Source organism: Ruditapes philippinarum, unplaced genomic scaffold (genome assembly GCF_026571515.1).
Source record: "Ruditapes philippinarum isolate M1 unplaced genomic scaffold, ASM2657151v2 ctg26_1_1_1_1, whole genome shotgun sequence".
Taxonomy (NCBI): domain Eukaryota; kingdom Metazoa; phylum Mollusca; class Bivalvia; order Venerida; family Veneridae; genus Ruditapes; species Ruditapes philippinarum.
Window position 1 is genome coordinate 296,140 of NW_026865626.1, and position 21,851 is coordinate 317,990.

Consider the following 21,851-nt stretch of genomic DNA (forward strand, 5'->3'; position numbering starts at 1 on the left):
CTATTATCACACACGTGAACATGTAGCAGCTAGTTGCAGAAAGAACTTACTACAGTAGAACTTCGGTAAGTCGAAGTTGGAGGGACTTGCGTAAAAACTTCGACACATCGGGACTTCGACTCATGAATCGGTCTGAATTTCATGACAAAATTTCAACCCGTGACTAGCCCTAATTATAAGATCTATAACGTAACCTGTTTCATGTTTTTCTTTCATTCATTAATCTGATATTTTACATTATAAAATGATAAATATGACATGTCAAGTAACTTTTCACGGATAATGATTTGGACTCCCTGTTGACGTATACAATGAAGTTACAAAAGGCGTAACAATACGAAAGGGCAATAACTAAACCAGCTTATAGTAAATATTTCGCGTGTGATTATCACGCGACACCGGGTCACGGAAGTACACAAATGATAGGTCTTACTGTTCACATGTACTTTAAAAAACCGCTACCGCAATTAAAACAGAAATGATTAAAGCATTTTTTCACACATTTAAACGCATACAAAGGCTGTTTGAACACTCGGCTGTGTAATTAACACATGTCACTAAAGTTGATCGAAAATCGTCTTCGCGGCCAAAAAAGGTGTGAAAATGTCTCGAGATCGAAAGTGTCAAAATAACAGAAGAACTTCGACTTATTTGTTGTAAATTGTACTAGATTTATTCTATACGGACCACGAAAAAACTTCGACACATCGAAAAACTCGACACATAAAATCTCGACTCATAAATAGCTTTTTATAAGGAATATATAAGGGAAAAAATCGGGACTATCATTTTACTTCGACACATCGAGAAAATCGACTAATCGAAGTTCGACTCATGGAAGTTCTACTGTATATAAAAATGTCAGTTTTAAACCGGATTATCAAGATATGTTCCTCATTGTTTTTGTTTCTTTTCATAAACCAGTTAACTGATGTGTTGATAATTTAAGTCAATATTTACAAAATAAAACGTTGCAACGGTTTAAAATTACAACATGATAAACATTGCAAAAGCTTTACCCAGATGTTTCTTTTGTCATTTTTTTCGAACAAGACATGTATTAATCTAAATGTACGAGCCTGTGGTGAAATTTTATCTTTTGTTTACATTTTATTTCAAAAACGCTTAACTACAATGTGTAGGATAGTAGCTTTTATATGATTTTGCAACAACTATATTTAAATTAACATTTTAAAAAGTATGTGGTTTATTAGAATTCCATTGAAGTGAAGAGCAAACATGAACAAACTCAAAACGAAAAATCAAGAATACAAAACCGATATTTTCAGAATTAATTAAATAAAAATTAAATACAGGACTGAAAGGAGAAAAATGGGAATAAAATATCCGAAATTATACTGAAAAAGAATTTACCTCGGATAGCTGGGCGGTTTGAATAAGTACAATAGGAATATAAAAATGTTCTTGAAAATTGCCTGCTTACTTAAAGCAGTCTCTTTTTATTCATCGTTATTTAGTTTGAGTAATTTAATGTATGGGCATAGTGAATGTTCTATTCAATGATGATCCACTGGCGTGTTGCTTGGCTTTGTTATATCTGAGTAACAAAGTTATCTCCCTTTTAATCATATAATCATTTGTACTACAATTGAATATAGTTTTGGAGCATTAGTTTCGGATCTGAAATTAAATTAGATATTTGAGCTTCTAAATATAATTGCATGCTATATTTCAAGTTTCTGCAGTTACAATCGCCTTTAAAATAATTGGGAAAAATGTGATGTTCCTTTATATTATATACTTTGAGAGATAACCTGTGATATATTAATGCATGTTTCGTTTACGAAATTTGCTCTTGAATTTAAAAGGTATGAGGGACAATCTGAATAGTGAAAAAAAAAGAAGTGCGAAAGAGCCTCTTTTCATATTTTATTACACAAGTATGGAGCAGTATAAAAGATCAATGCACAATATAAAAAAAACCAAAACGTAACGGTCATTATTTTCAAATAAGCCACGAAATATGCGACCGCCGACCTTCCACAACAGCCATAACCTCTCCATAGCGACCGCTGGCTTTGCATAGCAACCAGTGAACCACCTTAGCAGCCACTGACTTCCATAGCAACCATTGACTTTTCCTACCAACCAATGACTTCCATAGCAACCAGTGACTGTTCCTTGCGACCACGGACAACCGATGCAACCACTGACTCTCCACAGCGACCAGTGTCTCGCATAGCAAGCAGTGACTTCCCATGGTCACCATAGACTTCTTAAGCACCCAGTGACTGTCCGTCACTATCAGTGACTTCCCACAGCAACCATTGACTTCCCCTAGCGACCGCCGACCTTCCACAACAGCCATAACCTCTCCATAGCGACCGCTGGCTTTGCATAGCAACCAGTGAACCACCTTAGCAACCAATGACTTCCACAGCAACCATTGACTTTTCCTAGCGACCACGGACAACCGTTGCAACCACTGACTCCCCACAGCGACCAGTGTCTCGCATAGCAAGCAGTGACTTCCCATGGCCACCATAGACTTATTAAGAAACCAGTGACTGTCCGTTAATATCAGTGACTTCCCAAAGCAACCACTGACTTCCCCCAGCGACCGCCGACCTTCCACAACAGCCATTATCTCTCCATCGCTGGCTTTGCTTAGCAACCAGTGAACCACCTTAGCAATCAATGTTTTCCATACCAACCAGTGACTGTTCCTAGCGACCACGGACAACCGTTGCAACCACTGACTCCCCACAGCGACCAGTGTCTCGCATAGCAAGCAGTGACTTCCCATGGCCACCATAGACTTCTTAAGCATCCAGTGACTGTCCGTCACTATCAGTGACTTCCCACAGCAACCACTGACTTCCCCTAGCGACCGCCGACCTTCCACAACAGCCATAACCTGTCCATAGCGACCGCTGTCTTTGCATAGCAACAAGTGAACCACCTTAGCAACCACTGACTTTTCCTACCAACCAATGACTTCCATAGCAACCACTGACTGTTCCTAGCGACCACGGACAACCGTTGCAACCACTGACTCCCCACAGCGACCAGTTTCTCGCATAGCAAGCAGTGACTTCCCATGACCACCATAGACTTCTTAAGCACCCAGTGATTGTCCGTCACTATCAGTGACTTCCCAAAGCAACCACTGACTTCCCCTAGCGACCGCCGACCTTCCACAACAGCCATTACCTCTCCATAGCCACTGCTGGCTTTGCAAAGCAACCAGTGAACCACCTTAGCAGCCAATGACTTCTATAGCAACCATAGACTTTTCCTACCAACCAATGACTTCCATAGCAACAAGTGACTGTTCCTAGCGACCACGGACAACCGTTGCAACCACTGACTCCCCACAGCGACCAGTGTCTCGCATAGCAAGCAGTGACTTACCATGGCCACCATAGACTTCTTAAGCACCCAGTGACTGTCCGTCACTATCAGTGACTTTCCACAGCAACCACTGACTTCCCCTAGCGACTGCCGACCTTCCACAACAGCCATAACCTCTCCATAGCGACCGCTGGCTTTGCATAGCAACCAGTGAACCACCTTAGCAACCAATGACTTCCATAGCAACCATTGACTTTTCCTACCAACCAATGACTTCCATAGCAACCAGTGCCTGTTCCTAGCGACCACGGACAACCGTTGCAACCACTGTCTCCCCACAGCGACCAGTGTCTCGCATAGCAAGCAGTGACTTCCCATGGCCACCATAGACTTCTTAAGCACCCAGTGACTGTCCGTCACTATCAGTGACTTACCACAGCAACCACTGACTTCCCCTAGCGACCGCCGACCTTCCACAACAGTCATAATCTCTCCATAGCGACCGCTGGCTTTGCATAGCAACCAGTGAACCACCTTAGCAACCAATGACTTCCATAGCAACCATTGACTTTTCCTACCGACCAATGACTTACATAGCAACCAGTGACTGTTCTTAGCGACCACGGACAACCGTTGCAACCACTTACTCTAATAGGAGGCTCACCTTCTCGTCACCGTTTAAACAGTCACTCAGCGGCGAACTTTCACAATTTTGAGCAATGCAGATTTTTTACCGCTTGAAAAGCAATACTGATTCACAATTTCAAGAACAAGTAGGTCGTTGTCCATAAAGCCGGCAGGTAAACTACATCACAGACATGTGGGGTTTGGAGCTCAAAACGCCTTTAAAATCCAAATAAAATGCATATTTGTCAATCCCAGCACATGTACTGATCATATATATCAAAAAAACTTAATAAAAGCCGTTTTGAAAAAATTTCATATTTCAAATTTATAATAATACACAAGATAAAAATGTTCGCCGGAAAAAATCCGCACCCCTACCGTCATAATCACCATGTATTTTATTCCATTTCCAATATTTTCACATAATCCTTTGGTCCATCGACACAGAAGATATAATTCTTCACGATAATGGTCAATTTTAAACTTCAACGGTAATATAAACAACGCAACAGCCGAAATAAACATCAATATTATCGCCGTTTTTTTCCAACGAAAAATGTTTCGATAAATTCAATGGACCAGACGGCTATGAACGAAGCTATCCGATTATGTGGCCCCAGCTTTGACGTGTGCAAAATGCGCAGCGCTTTTAAGTTTGGAAATTTGACGGTATAAAAGAATGTAAGAATGTTCGTGGCTGCTAATCTGCTAGGCAGATTAGCAACTTCACGAACATTTAAAAAGATTGACATAATTAAGAATTTTATTCTGTTTGAAAGTCTGAATTCCATTCGCCATATTTAAAAAATTTTGCTCAATTTATTTTTTCTTCTATTAATTGTTCATTTATCACCCTCATCACGACTATGTTGTCTGTAACTTAACCTGCTGAATGCGAATTTGTGTAAAAGTACATGTTCTCAAATAGGATTATGTGGATGAAATTCAGGAGAACTGAAATGTGGTTCGTTGTTAAAAGATTTAAAAACAAAAGTGTTGAAAAGAAAAAATGCCTTTTCAAGAATTCGAACCAGGGTCTCTACTATCACAAAGAGAACACTCTATCACTACGCTATTACTCTGAACAGATAAGAAATGAGTAATTGAATATTAAAGCGATAAATAGTATGATTTTGTGTAAGAATTATCGACACCCCTATTTGTCAATATTGATGTAAACAGATAATGAAAGGAATAGCGAATTCGACCTGTATGTTAAATAACTGATTGTGTTGATTGAGATATTCCACCAAGTCTGTCAGTAATATTAAGGGGTTAACACACGGCAGGAGAGGGCCGGAAGGTGATAATCGGCCCGCAAAATGAATAATGGACCCGAGGGCTTTAGCCCGAGGGCCATTATTCATTCAGGGCCGATTATCACCTTCCGGCCCTACTCTGACGTGTATTAATGTCTTTAATACACTTGGTAGATCTAATAGTAGCATTTTTAAAAAAGAAAAAAAAACAAAAAAAACAACAACAACAAATAGAAATCTACTTTGAAGTTCTTTGGTTGAAATTCTTGTGTTCTGTACGGAGATGTTAACTGTTTGTGTGTTCAAAGAAGCAAGTTTTATTTTCATTTTTTTTTTCGGATTGAATTTGTCGTATTATTTCTTCAAATTTCAACAGTACTTAACAAAAATGTGTTTGTACTAAATACGATGTGCTGTCAACCTACGTTAACTGTTTCATGACGTAAAATATGACGTCATTGTTTCAGTTTGTGCACGTGCACATGTTCTGCGGGCTGATAACTAGTTCTCGGCCCCGGGCCGCAAACTCATAATTAAATAGGTCACGTGACACTCATAATCAGTTGAAATCACAGGCAATTTTGTTACTATATATAGTAACAAGTGTATTAAATCAATATATATAGCGTGTGTTTAGTCACTCTGCAACGCAAACAATGATGAGGACTGCACTCCTCTGTCCAGTTATTTTTGAATGATTATAGAAAAATGTTTAACAGTTAGAAAATGTTTAACTGTTAATACGGAGAGAGAGGTTCTGTTAATTTTGTTTTGGCTTTACCGCGTGTTTCTGGAAAAAAGAGTTTTACTTTTAGTTTAGTTTTCTACTCAATCCTTTTCTTGAATTTTATTGTTTTTACATTGTGTACGTGTACATGTTTTATTGAAATAAAAGTTATATCTTATTAGACCACGAATCGCAAATTATTTTAGTAAACTATAGTACCCTATGAATGTCTTAGGTGCTATTGATATACGGTAGGAAAATTGATATACATTAAATCCGCATATAAAGACACTCAAGATAACTCATCCCAATAAAATAAGACAAGGATGTTACATAATGTTTCTCTAGGTACACCATATAATCTGATTGACCTATTTAATACTATTTTATAGATAATTTCAGCTTTGAATAGACGACTTTAAACCAAAAGTGGACTTGAGTTATATAGGACAAAAATATGGTATCTGTTAGTTTTACAACTTTTTTAACATTAGTATTATTATATAACGTTTTATCTTTATCCTTTGCTGTAGATTGTCCTTCACATATCAGTAGATGTGAATGGTTTCCATGGAATGCATGGTCAGATTGTAGCCGCTCATGCGCAGGGGGGACTCGTAAGCGAGACCGGCTGTTTTGTTGTAATGCCGAACTCGTCCATGAAATGAGACTATGTATGGCTGACTGCAATATGGACTATGATTATCACAGTCAATTCTTTGACGAAAGCGAGAGCTGTAATACATACTGTTATAACGGTGGAACTTACATATTAAATGGATATTGTTCTTGCACAAACAGATACAAAGGACAATGTTGTAAAGATGGTAAGTGTAATTGCTTTTATCAAATTCTAAAATGAGTGAATGAATGGTAGTATTTAAATTGGACAACCAATTAAGAGACTAAGTCTACGTATCTATATAGTAAGCAAGTCTACAAGATAGATTAAGCCACGCCTTTAATATCAAATATGGTTATTGTTACTCCTATAGGTACACCTATTTATATATTACACGGTGAATTGGGAAGGTATCCTATCTCAGTTGTAGTTAAAAGCAGGATGATAGGATTTTGGACACGCTTACTATCTGGTGACCATAACAAGTTATCGTTTAAACTTTATACATATATGGTAAATCGTCAAACCGCAACTTTTAAATGGACCTCGTACGTTAAGAGAATACTTGATTTAGCTGGCCGTTCATACCTGTGGTTACAAATATACCGTTAAATACACGTGCATTGGTAAAACTCACGTTAATAGATCAGTATACAAGCAACAATGGTACGGGAATTTGCAATCTTCTAATAAAGGCAAAATATATAATTCATTTAAATCCACATAAGAATTTGAATCATATTTCAACTTATTGCCGCATAGTGACGCATTAAATTTGTTTAAATTTCGGTCTTCTAATCATAAATTTCCTGTTGAAACCGGCAGGTGGGACGGAACAGTATTCAATGACAGAAAGTGCACACTTTGTGACCTAGATGATTTAGGCACCGAAAAACATTATTTATTAAGCTGTCCTTTCTTTATGTATCAACGGTCAATTCTTACCAATAAGTTAAATTTTGCAGTTTTAAACACTGACAGTTGAGAAATATATCATACATTGTTTACCCTGTAGAAGCCCACACACTGGCTTTGCGGTTCGTATATGAAGAAAGTAGTTTAATTCTATAAAAAGCTAACACGGCACTATCATTTTCAAATCCCACAAGAACCAGCTGAAACGCAATTGAAAAACTGGTGAATATTGAACGTTTTTCGGCAAACAAGTTATATGCCTGAGCTGAAAAAGTCCTTAGCGTTTATTAGCGTGGCTAGTTTTATAACAAGTCAGGTTTGGAGGAATATTAGGCATGTTAGGAGGGGCTTGAAATTAACATTAGTGATCCCAACAGTATCCAAGAAGTCAAATCATCTGTCTGTAAATACCAGTAGAATTATTGGTCCATACATTTTTAGGGGGGTGATAAATACAGAAAAAAATAAGTAGATTAGGGAGTAGTGGTGGAGAAGTAGTGGTGGAGAAGTAGTGGTGGTAAGAACTGATAAGCAATCATACCAGTCATACGATAACTCTTCTACAATTCTGCCCATTGATCATGCGCCTGAGGCTATAACGTTTTGTATGGGAAGTTCGCTCTCAGATTAAATAATGTTGACGTTGATGATGAATGTCTTGGGGACTTAGGTTCTGCCTCTACCAGCTAGTAATAGTGGTGGTAATGGTAGTTAAAGGAAGGGCTATGTCCTATTAAGTAATGGTCGGGGAAGAGAAGTTTAACGGAGACTCAGTCTCTGAACATTTAGTAATGTTGGGAGTAAGGATAACTGCAAGACAAGCGGTGCCTTAATTATATAAGTGTACCTAGTTGTGTCTTGGATCATTACTTGTAGAAACATATCACTCAACTTTACCACAGCTTATGGGTTTTAGTAGCCATAATCAGACCTTGTGCAAATTACTTAAAAAAGTAAGTCATTAAGTCGTTATTATTAATAATATCTGTCATACATGTATTTTGCGGTTCGGATCGGAATATCCGTCCCGAGGTGACCCGCCCATGGGTGGGTGACCGAGGGACGGATATTCCGATCCGAACCGCAAACATATGTCAGATATTTTTTCTTGCATATTCTACCATATTCAATTATATTTTGAATTCTTTATCTATAATTTCAATGAAAATTTATATAATTACAACCGTAACTGCTTTCTTACAACAGCGTATGAATTACAAATTCATTCATAACGGTAAAATGACGTCATCCTGAGCGCGCCATTGTACAGCACGCGACTCATCTGGCACCCCCACCCCCCCCCCACCCCCCTATGCAAGATGAAATTTCCGGCATGGGTCAAACTCACGGAAACATCAGTCTGATATGCAAGAATCCTTATTCTTAAACATTTACAATGGATAAATTTTCTTCAGGGATTGACTAAATAACATTATTTGTACATGCATTTAATCATCGGCAACCGTGATTACTTTTGATTACTTTCTATTCTCATTTCAAAATTGCAAAGGCCTAGCTATTTTGTGTAATATTAAGAAATTGGAAAGTATCTGGATCACAAAACCTATGCAAATATGAAATATTTAACTGAATATTCAAACACCTTTATTTGTTTTAAAATGAATAAAGCACAAGTGTGTTAATACAAAGCAAACTTTTTTCATTTGAATTTAGTACGTATATTCATACAATTTCATGTAGTAGTAGTAGTGTGTTAATGAGTTACAAATACAAAACTCTTGAGCAATTTTAGCCTTGATGTACATGTTGTAGCTTATCTGTTCAGTAGAACAGTTTGACCGTTTTCTACTTTGTACCGGCTTCAATTAAAAGTTACTGTTATAACTTTTTAAGCCGAAGCGTTTGCATAATATAATAGTTTTTTTTTTTTTGCTTTTTATGTTAATTATTCAGAAAGTGCGTGGCTTAGGGTTTCCTGTAAATAAAATGAAACTAGCATTTACCAGAGTTTGGAGTCATGACCATTGCATCTTATTCGATGACAAAGTGACAGGGCGATAAAGCGATAAAACACTTTTATCTTTCGTCTCAGTCTGGCCTAGTGTTCGGAGGTTTATGATTCAATATGAGTTTTATAATATGCATTATTAATTAAGTGTCCAATATTGACACATTACCACTTCAAATTTAGAGCTGATACTTTTCACCCTGACATTATGGATAGAAAACGCGGCCATTATAAAAAATACATCCATCACGAGAAAAGTCGGCCTTTATAAGATTCAGACATGCATGGCCATTATGAAGCTAACGCCACACAAAAATGTCAATAACTAACGTTTTTTATAATGGTCTTGTTATTGCTTGAGCTTGATTGTTAAGATTGAATCCTTTGGCTTTATAACAATGCCATTATGAAAACAAACTCTAATTATTGACATCATAGTAACAGAGCTTTTTCCTAATGTTGTTGCTTATGTGTCAATAAAAGAATTTGTAAGTCGCTGGATAGAGCCTTTTAATTGGGATAAAAAGTCCTCTAGATGCTCATGCAATTCAGCTAGTAGATATGTATAGATGTTTATGTAGATGATGCAGGAGTCTCAAAACAAACCTCATACTGTCACTGACATCTGACTTGGAACCAGTGCATAAATGGGAGGATAGGGTTGTTTAACAGTAATAAGAAAACCTTTAGTGAAGCAAAATTAAATCTAAGCTGCAGTTTTACACCCTCTTTGCTTGAGGAAATACCGGCATATAGTGCTATGCAAATACGCGTAGGAATTTAAGTAGCCACTCTATATGCTTGCATAGACTGCCAGATAAAATACTTGAAAGCTCTATCTGGACGATAGGGCAGGGAAGGGTGTAGTGGTCATTGCGTAATCCCAAAAATAGTGATAATTCTTATAAATTAGATGAGGTGGGGTTTTTGTACATGTCCAGGGTTGGTCACAGGGTGTCTGTGTTACTTAAAATCAATCAAATGCATGTATAGTTTAATATCTCGGACGACTTTTATTAAACTGTTAAGACAATTCCGATCCAAAAAAATACAAACACAGTTAAGAAAAAAATTAGTGTAGTATTAAAGTAATAGTGGGCCTTCATATTCTATATTTTACAAATTATTAAAAGGCTTTAAAGGAGCTCCTTAAGGCTTTGAGGTCCAAAGGGCTAGGCATAATAAATTTGAAATTCTTACAAATTCTCAGACAAAAATATATAAAAGTTTAATCCATTTTTTAAGCTTTTATTTAATTTTCAAAACATATATTTTATCAGGCAAAATAAAATTGCCAGATGAAAAACGGGATTTTCAAGGGATTCTCTCACTGTCTATTAATTTGACATAGTTAACCAAATATTAAACATTATTTCTAAAAAAGCGAAACCAAAATTATGGCTTAAGTCTAAACATACTTTAAATTCTTTATATTTCTAAATACAAAAGCCACAAAAAACAACACAACAAAAACAACAACAACATAAAGGGCTTATAAGTAATAATAATATTTAATACATTTTTAAACTTCCTTGTCTTTTTGCTTTTTATCCCCTAGGCTATTCTGTTACATCATTCTAATTTAAATAAATTTTTTCACACACATATTTTATTATAAATGCACAATAAAATATTACAAAAACCCCAAGATATTTTAAAGCATAGCACTTGTCCAACTCGTAAAAATTTTGCAGATTAAATTTCTGAAATAGAAAAAAGGTTGACCTAGATTTCAATATTATTATGGTTATTGTTTTTAAACTTCCGTTTCCGTTTTTATCTTTCATATTTCAGAGGTAAAATGTGGACGGCCTAGCTCCATTTTAAACGGCGATTTCTCAACGAATGACGACAGGTATACTTACAATGCAAGAGTTACCTATAAATGTCTGCCGCGTTATGGTTTGAAAGGAAATTATCAAAGAACCTGCACTAGATATGGATCCTGGTCTGGGAGTTCTCCAACTTGTCTGTGTAAGATATTAAAAACATTTAAAATCCTGGCACTAACTAGTTCGTCGTCGGAAACACGTAAAAACTCTTGGTTCTTACACTAGATGTTGTCAGTTTTAAGCATGATAATGACATCATAGCTTAAGAGTGTGATTATCTTGTGATTTGATATTACATTTGCCTATCTAGGAATTTCAACTTTCAACGATTTTTCCTTAAATCGTTATTTTGTACAACATAGTTGAATAGGTGTAGATATTTTTTTTTCAGATGCGGTATCTTGTAATAGTAGCCCTTGTAAGAACGGAGCAACATGTACTAATATGTTAGGCGGTTACAAGTGTGTGTGCGGTAAAGGGTGGACTGGAAACATTTGTGACGTTGGTAAAGTTAGGATTTACATATATTTTGATCAAATTAAAGAATAAAATCAATCATAAGCTCGTTAAACTTCGGAAAAGATCGTCATTTTCCGTACTTTTAAGCGAAATTTTAAGTTCCAGTATAACCTTGATTAATGCCATAAAACTTTACCGCTTTGCAGATAATTTTAAGAAAAGTGACGAGGCTTGTTGGATTTAAACGAGCTATTTCAAATATTTAAAACAAATCAGAAGTTAAAGATTAAACAAAACAAAAACCGTTTTGTTCATAAAATTCTTTACTTTGAACTAGAAATGTTTAAATGAATAATTATATATGACTTAAAAACAAAAACATATCAACGACTAGAAAAACATTTGAAATAAAACATTCAAACGTAATATAAGAACTTGATTTACATCATTTTGCATAGAACATATAGATAGGCTACAATAAGCTTAAATGTTTGATACATAAAATTATGTCGCTCTGATCAGGGTAAATATTACTGTATTATTGTAAACTATATTATGTTTTTATATCAAAGCTAGGTTACCCGAGCTGAAATTCCAGTTACAAACAAATTGTGAATAGTCTATATGCAAACAATTGTGTAAACTCCACATCAGTGTATTCAGAAGTTTTGAAGACATAGATATTGGTAAATGTACACTTATTTATACATCGTCTAAATACTTTAGATATTCAGCCCCCAGTCGTTATGCGATGTCCTGGAGACAGGATGATAATTACAGAAAATATGACAAGCTTACAAACATGGCATGAACCCGTGTTTGAGGACCCTCACGGTACACCTGTTCATATCACGAAGAATTATCAAACAAATTCGCACGAGTTTCCATGGGGAGAGTTTTACATACATTTTGCAGCAGTGAAACCGTCAAATGGTTATCGGACTGAATGTAAATTCAAAATTTCAGTTAAACGTAAGAATTTTGATTCACTTCATGAAACGCGAGTACCCACTTTTAAAAAGGCTTCATCATTCAAACTTAAATGCTGAAAAGCCAAAATTACAACTTAAAACCCAAGTAATAACTAAGATCCTAAAAATGCAAGCTAGAATTAGAGTTTTACACATAGGATCCAAATTGACAGCTTAAGATTATCCATTACAACTTACCTATTACAAAAACAAATCCATTTTAAATTGAAAAGAAGCACGCGCTTTAAACATTTAAACACAATATCTAACCGGAAATGCTTGGTTTATTTATCAGTACAATCTAGTCTGTCTTTAACTCTAAATCTCCAGGATTTTTAAATGGACTTAATAACCTGTCTTATTTATCAATTTTGGTGATATCAAGGTGCGCATTAAGTAAGTTGGCCAACAGCACAGAATCTTGTTAGTTAGCTCGGACTTGTAGGCTTGCCTGGTTCCACTTTCGGTTTCAACGAATAATAGATAAACGTTAGAATCTGACTGTCAAGACGATTAGTTTTTTTTAAGCATCGACTATTACGAAATTTATAATGATAGCTTTTTTTTTTCCACGGTGCGCCCCGCGTCGGCGGGTCCGGAGATCAGATTTTAGATTGTTTTGTTGCTAAAGTGATAACACTTGCCACTATAAAACTGGTCCATTTCTTTAAGAAAGGCTCCTTCAAACTTCAAATAATGTTATTTCAAACAGAATAGTTTTTATATGATTAGTTATTAACTTACATAATATTTTCAGTTGATTTTATTCTGCTGACTTAACTTTAGTTTTCCCTTAAAAGTTATTTCTGACTGTTTTTTCTTTATTTCTAAGGATCAACTCATATTCAGAAGTAGATTTATCGTTATCATTCCAATCTTATGCTAAAGGTTTTAAACTAGCGCAAATTGAAAATTTACATGCGAGAATCTTTAGATTTTTTTAACTGTAAGATGTTTTTTTTAAATTATTCTTTTTTATAATGAGCCTGCTCAAACCAAAATACTATTCCTTATCGATGAAGTTATATTTTATAAATTCATACTTTGAAGAAATTTACAGATTTTTGTGCGTTAAATACAATTTTTCTTTAAATAATTAATAATTACAATTCCCTTTACTTTTTAAGGATAATTTTGAAAACATTCCAATATTATATTTCGTATCATTACATCAAATATTCCGTAACAACAAAAAGTCTAAAATGACTTATTCATTATTATTATTGATTGGATTTTGTTATAACAAAATTAAATTTTTACATAATTGAACAATTAATTAATTTACAATTAATTCATTTTTTTCTTTATATTTCAACCTGCTCATCCTTAACATGCCCCCAATTTTTATTATCAGCTTTCACATTGTCTCCTTAGCTGAACAGCTTTTGTGCTTTCTTATAAATTTCAAATCAAAGTATATTATATTCATAATTTCCATACATGTATATTTTGTTGTGTGTGTTTTTTTTTTAAGCGCGACCGTGTAAGGATATGGAGCCTCCAGCTAACGGTATTGTTGTGTGTAACAACTGGACAACAGATTATACCAGAGCATGTGTCTTTGTTTGTAAAGCTGACTACACTCTGCCACCAGGATCTAAACCGGACCATTTCTATATCTGCGGAGCAACCGGAAATTGGCTGCCCTCAACGCCCGTCAAGAAATGTTATTCAAAAAGTAAATAAGTATCTTCACTATAAGATTTTATTTATAATATATTTACATGTAAATATTATATCATGATTGAGTCATTGTATTCATTTGTGACTTAACTGTTTAGTTTATCTTAAGATTTGAGTTATTTCGAACATTTTTTTTGCTTGTAAAATAAATTGTAAGTGTTTCATCATGTCATTATTCCACTGACAGGTGAGATATTATCGTTAGATTGGCCCTCAATCATTACTAAAATGTTTGTAAACGAACGGGCAACATAAAATTTAAAGGAGAATCTTTGTAGTGGTTTGCTTTCCAATTGTACGATTTGTCTGTACAATTTTACCAAGTTATTCTCTTGCTTGGTGTATAATGAGCCTGGCACACGCCAATAATGGTCATCCCTTATGCGATGTTTGAAGTATTAAAGATTTTAATAAAATTGATCATGTGTAAAAATGTTTAGATTTTTGTAGGCAGTAAATACAATTAAAATCATATGAAATAATTAATGAATTATCAGATTACGCAGCTTTGTGTATGATTTAAACTGAACATAAATTTTGAAAACAAATCCGGATATGTGATGATAGTCAGTCGTCAGTCATTATTCTTATGATATCTCACGTAACAACAAAAAGCTAAAATATCTATATTCATTCATATAGTTATATGGATGTGTTTTTTTATATACATAAATCTGGAAAATGTATTTACATAGTTGAACGAATTAATCAATCTATTACAAATTAATGTACATGTTATGTATAGTGTACATTTTATCCTCAAACCTGGCAGTCATCACATTTCAACCATGAAACAACGGACAATTTACCTAGCAAATATTAATTAAGTTGCATTTCTTTCATTATTTTCCCCCGATGTTAGTACTTTTGTTTGAAGCAGACCTTCATGTGTACGATATAAAATTTCTAGATGGAGTCACTAAGTATTGAAGGTACATTTTTCCTAAATTTCAAAACATTGAGACATTTGTCAATCCTATCCGTGAGTAATTCATTTTGTTCTTTGCTCCTCATAAAATGAATCAAACATATATCATAACTTCACTATAATTGTAAAAAGCTACACCACAATGATGATTTCTTTTCTTAACTCTCGCAACGTTCACGAATCCTCTTTACTAACAACTGTTTCAGCGGTTCAATTTTAATTTCTTGTGATATTTCATTCATTTTAACTGATCTTGAGATCTTCTTATAAGCCGATATGAAATCGTTCCTTTTGAATATTTCTTAATCAATATATGCATATAAAATATCAGGAACAGGCCTAAACTTAATGTACGGAAATTGTTTATTAACCGTTTCTTTTATTTCAGACAAAAGGGGATAGATATTTTGCTAGAAAATATTTATAGTTGAAACTCAATTATCGATTTTAGTGATCACTTGCCACCAACGGTCATGTTGATGGTAAAACAGAAAAGAGAAAAAAAGGTCCAAGGAAAAAAACTTTATAGAAAAACTTTAATTTACAAAATATTAAATCTTTGCATACATATTTAATCATTTTTGTTTAGATGACTTCTAATAGGTACATTTGTATCTACATAATTATGTCATTATTTGAATTATATTAAAGTAAATAAGTAAAGATCATTGGCATTAACAAATTTGAATGTAAGTTAAATGAATACAAATATGTGTGCTATCTTGCTTACATCCGCCCGCTTTACCACATTTGAAGCCCCGTTTTTTATTCTCTTTTTTGTGGCGTAGGTCTATATAAAGTAATTTTAAGCGACCAGGAATAAGGACCATGTTTGAGTAGTATGATTCTAAATGTGACATGTTGTTTTGTTGCTGGAATTTTAGTCCCTAAAGAAGTAAATGCATGAATACTCTGCATAGGCGCTTCTTTTTTAGTCTTTCTTAATTTACGATGATGATCTTTCTAAAATATAGTTTCACTGTCTGTTTTATTATTTATCTACAATTTCATATTTATACATATCGTTTCCGAGAAGAAAACATCTTGCATGAAACGATTTTTAAATGTCCTTTTATCCGAAATTACCTTTACGTCTGTTTTACTAGTATCCTAAATTATTTCCCTTCATTGACTGTAATTCAATCCGATTATCGTATAAACCATAACATTAATAAAAACAATGACATGGAGCTTTGATTGAAAAACATGTGTTTTCAAGATGATCGATATATAATAAAGTCCCCTTAACTTAAGCATTCAAATAGTGGAAGCCATTTTTAGCGTGTGACTGGCCCTCTGTGTAAGCATTTAGGGGCAGGTAATTCAGACTAGTCACCCTCTTGCTATAATGTTTCGTACTGTGATTCAATACTTTGTCATTTTAAAAACACAAATGGGACAAATTCATAAATAACTATATTTATCTTCATTATGGACTCATTGGATAAAAGATAGAATGCATAGTATGTTAGTTCTAAGTGATAGTATGTCTTTCACTGTACGAAATATAGATTAGTTTTGTATGATCTAAAATCACAAATTACGCATCGAAACAGGAAGGTATGGACAAAATAGAATTGAAAGAACTGAAAGACGTCGTGAAATATGTAATTTTTCTGATATTGAAGATGAGTTCCATTTTGTTATTATGTGTCCCAAGTATAAATGGATTAGGAAACGTTACATAGACAATTATTATTATGAACGACCTAGCATGTTAAAATTTCTTGAATTAATGTCAGTCACAAACATAGATGTTTTAAACAAATTAGCATGTTATCTTAATTGTGCTTTAAAAATCAGATCCAACGAACTGCTGTAATTTTATGTTTTGTATAACCTTCACTAGTGACATTTGTTAAAAAACAACAACATTAAATACGTTATATTCAAAAATTGCCAGAGTTACTGTGGCGATTTGTACTCACGAATTGCATTAGTTTCTGTTACACATAAAATGTTATTCAGAAAGTTTATTTATCTCTCTCTGTACTCATGCTATAATTGATTTGACTTTTGTATTTTATGTATTGTATTTATATAGACGAGGAGCGTAGAGCTCAAGTCTACAATAAAGATTTTGTTCTGTTCTGTTCTAATTTTACCAAATTCTATCTTTTCTAGAAGTGTTTCCCAGCAACAACATCAACACATATTCAACGTGTACTGAACAGGGAGACAGAGATTCCATAGGAAAATTCTACATTGCTCTTCTCAAGAAATCTGGATTTAATTCATTATGTGAGCACTATCCGAATGATTGTAAATCCGAAAACGTTTCCATCAAATGTTAATAAACGTAACAACTTTGCGAAAGTATAATTTTATTAATAAATGCAACTATAATAGACAAAAACAGACAAAGACAAACAGCTTTCTTAATAAATAAAATGTGATAAAATATACAAATGCACAATATATCTGTTTATGTCCCATTTCTAATCCGATTACATCGATCATTCAGTGAGTGCACATGGACGCTATATCGGGACGTCGATGGTAAGTGGTGCTTATGCTATAGCAGTTGCTATCAATAAACCAGAGTCTCAAAACTTTGACATGTGTGCATTAGCGTTTGTGTTGTTCTTTAAATCATATACATGCAATTTTTAAAGATCCTGTATGTTTTGTGATTGATATTGTTACTGTGTGTATACTTTTTTGTGTCGCCTTGAAAAGTGACATATAGGGGTTACTTTTGTCGGCGGTGTCGGCGGCGTCTGTGTCGGCGGCGTCGTTGTCGGCGTCGTTGTCGGCGTCCCCTAAAGCTTGTCCGGAACATAACTCAGTCACTATAAGTCTGATTGACTTCAAACTTGGTATGCATGCTTCTTTCAATAACCCGAAGTGCAGTGCACAAGGACCGGTACTCTGCAGTTCTTATTTTTTGAGTTATTGCCATTTGTTAATTTTCATACTTTAATTTTGTCCGGGCCATTTCTCTTCAACTAAAAAAACTATGGACTTGAAACTTCATAGGATGATAGATCTCATTAAGAAGAAGTGCAGTGCACAAAAACCGGTACTCTGCACTTCCTAATTTTTGAGTTATTGCCCTTTGTTAATTTTCATACTTTATATTTTTGTCCGGGCCATTTCTCCTAATGTATAACAAGCCATGGACTTGAAACTTCATAGGATGATAGGTCTCATTAAGAAAAAGTGCAGTGCACAAGAACAGGTACTCTGCATTTCTTATTTTTTTGAGTTATTGCCCTTTGTTTATTTTCATACTTTAATTTTGTCCGGGCCATTTCTCCTTAAATATAAAAGCTATGGACTCAAACTTCATAGGATGATAGATCTCATTAAGAAGAAGTGCAGTGTACAAGAACCGGTACTCTGCACTTCCTAATTTTTGAGTTATTGCCCTTTGTTAATTTTCATACTTTATTTTTGTCCGGGCCATTTCTCCTAATGTATAAAAGCCATGGACTTGAAACTTCATAGGATGATAGGTCTCATTAAGAAGAAGTGCAGTGCACAAGGACCGGTACTCTGCAGTTCTTATTTTTTGAGTTATTGCCCTTTGTTTATTTTCATACTTTAATTTTGTCCGGGCCATTTCTCCTTGAATATAAAAGCTATGAACTTGAAACTTCATAGGATGATAGATCTCATTAAGAAGAAGTGCAGTGTACAAAAATCGGTACTCTTGGTATTTTTGAGTTATGGCCCTTTGTTAATTTTCATACTTAATTTTTTTGTCCAGGCCATTTCTCCGAAAGTATAAAAGTTATGGACTTGAAACTTCATAGGATGATAGATCTCATTAAGAAAAAGTGCAGTGCATAAGAACTGATACTCTGCATTTCTTATTTTTTGAGTTATTGCCCTTTGTTGATTTTCTTACTTTATTTTTGTCCTGGTCATTTCTCCTCAAGTATGAAAGCTATGGACTTGAAACATCATAGAATGATAGATCTTATTGATAAGAAGTGCAGTGCACAGAAACTGCTGCTCTGCACTTATTATTTTTTTAGTTATTGCCCTTTGTTATTTTTCATATTTCATTTTTGTCCTGGTCATTTCTCCTAAACTACATTGTTCACAAGGCGACACATCCGACTCGCGGAGTTCTAGTTGTGTTTTAAGTTTTATTTAAACTGGGCGCCGGTTTCCCATATGTCCCAGACTATCGGCCTCTGGAGCCTGCAACGGAGGACTTATTTCGCCTGCAACGTCGTCGATCGTAGAGCCCTAACGGAGGTCTTTTCATGCCGTCTTTCGTCGTAGATCTTCTCTAGGACCCAGTTCCTCGCTTCCTGAACGATGGTACACAATAGAGGAAAGGCACCTCTTCCGGGAGCAGCAGCTCTCTTTAGGGCCACACCCTTCGCCATTGGTTAGGTCACACCAGCTAGTTGAACTAACTAGGTCACCCATCTGGTGTGACCTATGCCTTCCGAGCGACGTGCACGCCGCGAAGGGACGTCGGAAGATGACTGTGTGTATACCACACTTGCAAAAAATTATATATGTATATAATTATGCAAATAAAACAATTTTCAAACATCAAAGAATATGTAAAATGTGTACTGTAAAAATTTGTTCACATTATATTTAAATCAATAAATTATATGCATTCATTTCTTATTGGAATATTTGACTTAGAATTTATAAAAAAAAATTTCTAATTGCCTCCCTTTATTTACAGGAAATGTTAAATTCGGTAATATTTTTATAAATAATGCTTATTGGAACTTACAATATTGACAAATCTTAATTTAAGCATCATATTTATGAAAAAGATGTGTTACATGATCTTTAAATTAAAACACCTATATTGAAATGTGACACCGCATTGATTGCCGTTGAACGTCTAGCACCATCTTTAATTGCGTCAGATTATAAACAAAATAAAAGATGTTTTATTTTAGAAAAAATGCATAAAATAGAATAGAAACAGTGTGTTTGCTCTTTGTGAATATGAAATGTATCAAAACAGACATTCTCTGCGCGTAATGAATTAAAGAGAATTGGAAGCTCGGCCCTTTCCGTCAAATGTCGAAAAAAGCTATTAATGTACCAATTGTGGCCAAGAAATGTTTAAATTGAATGAATAAAACACCATCCCTTGTTCATGCATTGTAATAGTAAAACAAAGAAAAAAAATTGTCAGGTAAAAAGGAAGTAATTTAAACTACACAAGCAATCCACATAACAAGGGTGATGAAAACGAAATATCAGGCCACTACAAAATAAATGTAAACGAACATATTCTTCATCTTTTGGAGTCGTGATAAAGTAAACTAACCTTTAGCAAAAGAGATACGACACATACTGCCATCCGGGAGAAACACTCTATAAGCTTTTTTCAAAAGATTGAATAGTATGAAATAAGGGAACACGTTTAAAGAACAATGAAATGATTGTGATGACTCTTTTGTATTATTCTAATAATTCTAATTATATATCAATACAATACAATATAATACAACATTCTTTTACGATATATATCGTCAAGGTTACATTTGTAACAACAGACATTACAATAATCGAGTAAATAAATACATGTGTGGGTATCAAATAGAAAACAATTACATGTTTTACGTCAAGTATGATAGATAATCAAGCGAAAAATAGTACATGTAATACAACTAGAAAGGGGACAGCGATATTTAACTGTCTAATTTCTATAGGAGATAAAGTGAAGCACTTGGAAAGCGTGTAAAACTTATTTACGTCATTCATTACTGTTACTATGGAATGTCATTGACTGTCTGAGTAAAATACTATTTCAAAAAGTAAAACTAACGTGTAAATTTGTTCATGATGTGCGCTATAAATATGCTAAGATTTTTTAGGATTTCGCTGTTACTACTTTTAAGAAGTTCTTGGTATTTAATGATATTTGGATAACTGTGAAAATAATTTGGAATAAGCTGCTTTCTTTTTTCGGTGAAATAATTACAAACCATCAAATAATGGAATTCATCACCTAAGTCATTTTGGCATAGTGGACACTTTCTATTAACATATAGGATATTAAACCAACGGCCAGTTTCAACTGGGAATTTATGATTTGCAGTCCTAAACTTGAGAATAGGTAAGTATAAGTGTTTTGGCAATGATGTCAAATAGTCTTCACGCTCAAACTGAAATTTAAACAAGTTATAGAGTTTGCCTTTATTTGATAGTTGCATTCTACTAAACCAGTCGGTAATAAATTGATCAATCAGTGTTTGTTTAATTAACAAATGAACGTTACATAAATTTTGATTAAGGAATATTTCACTGTGACCGGTTATATCAAGGGTAGTTTTAACATAATCAAGCCATTTGAATGTGTAATCACTATTTAACATAAATTTGTAGATAAAATTTGAGTATTTATATTGTTGACCTTGCGCTAAATTTTTCCAAAATTTAATAATACGTGTTTTGATAACAATTTCAAGCGGATATCTACCTAATTCGCCATAGAGCATGTACGCAGGAGTACTTTTTCTGCAATTTGTTATTTTACGCAAAAATTCAATATGTACTTTTTCGATGTCTTGAGTATTTTCTATTCCCCATATTTCGCATGAAAATAATAAAA

The 21,851-nt window shown here is 34.3% G+C and overlaps 1 protein-coding gene across 2 annotated transcripts; it reads left to right on the forward strand.

Annotated features, from left to right (window-relative positions):
- Nucleotides 1–1,777: 1,777 nt before the first annotated feature.
- On the forward strand, nt 1,778–19,903 carry LOC132729821 (sushi, von Willebrand factor type A, EGF and pentraxin domain-containing protein 1-like). 2 transcript variants are annotated; one of them, XM_060715649.1, is made up of 8 exons: nt 1,778–1,829; nt 6,462–6,755; nt 11,229–11,408; nt 11,658–11,771; nt 12,452–12,697; nt 14,171–14,374; nt 17,432–17,970; nt 19,391–19,903. In XM_060715649.1, exons 1-7 carry the CDS (start codon nt 1,793–1,795, stop codon nt 17,599–17,601), a joined length of 1,245 nt encoding a protein of 414 aa, XP_060571632.1. In that variant the 5' UTR covers nt 1,778–1,792; the 3' UTR covers nt 17,602–17,970; nt 19,391–19,903. The 2 variants fall into 2 exon arrangements, with proteins under 2 accessions (XP_060571632.1, XP_060571631.1); XM_060715648.1 differs by lacking the exon at nt 1,778–1,829 and having other exon boundaries at nt 6,341–6,755.
- Nucleotides 19,904–21,851: the final 1,948 nt, after the last annotated feature.

Coding starts and splice junctions, on each gene's coding strand:
- LOC132729821 (XM_060715648.1), top strand. CDS start 6,386: ATGGTATCTGTTAGTTTTACAACTTTTTTAACATTAGTATTATTATAT. Junction 11,772..12,451: donor TGGAAACATTTGTGACGTTG/GTAAAGTTAGGA, acceptor TAAATACTTTAG/ATATTCAGCCCCCAGTCGTT. Junction 12,698..14,170: donor ATTCAAAATTTCAGTTAAAC/GTAAGAATTTTG, acceptor TTTTTTTTTAAG/CGCGACCGTGTAAGGATATG.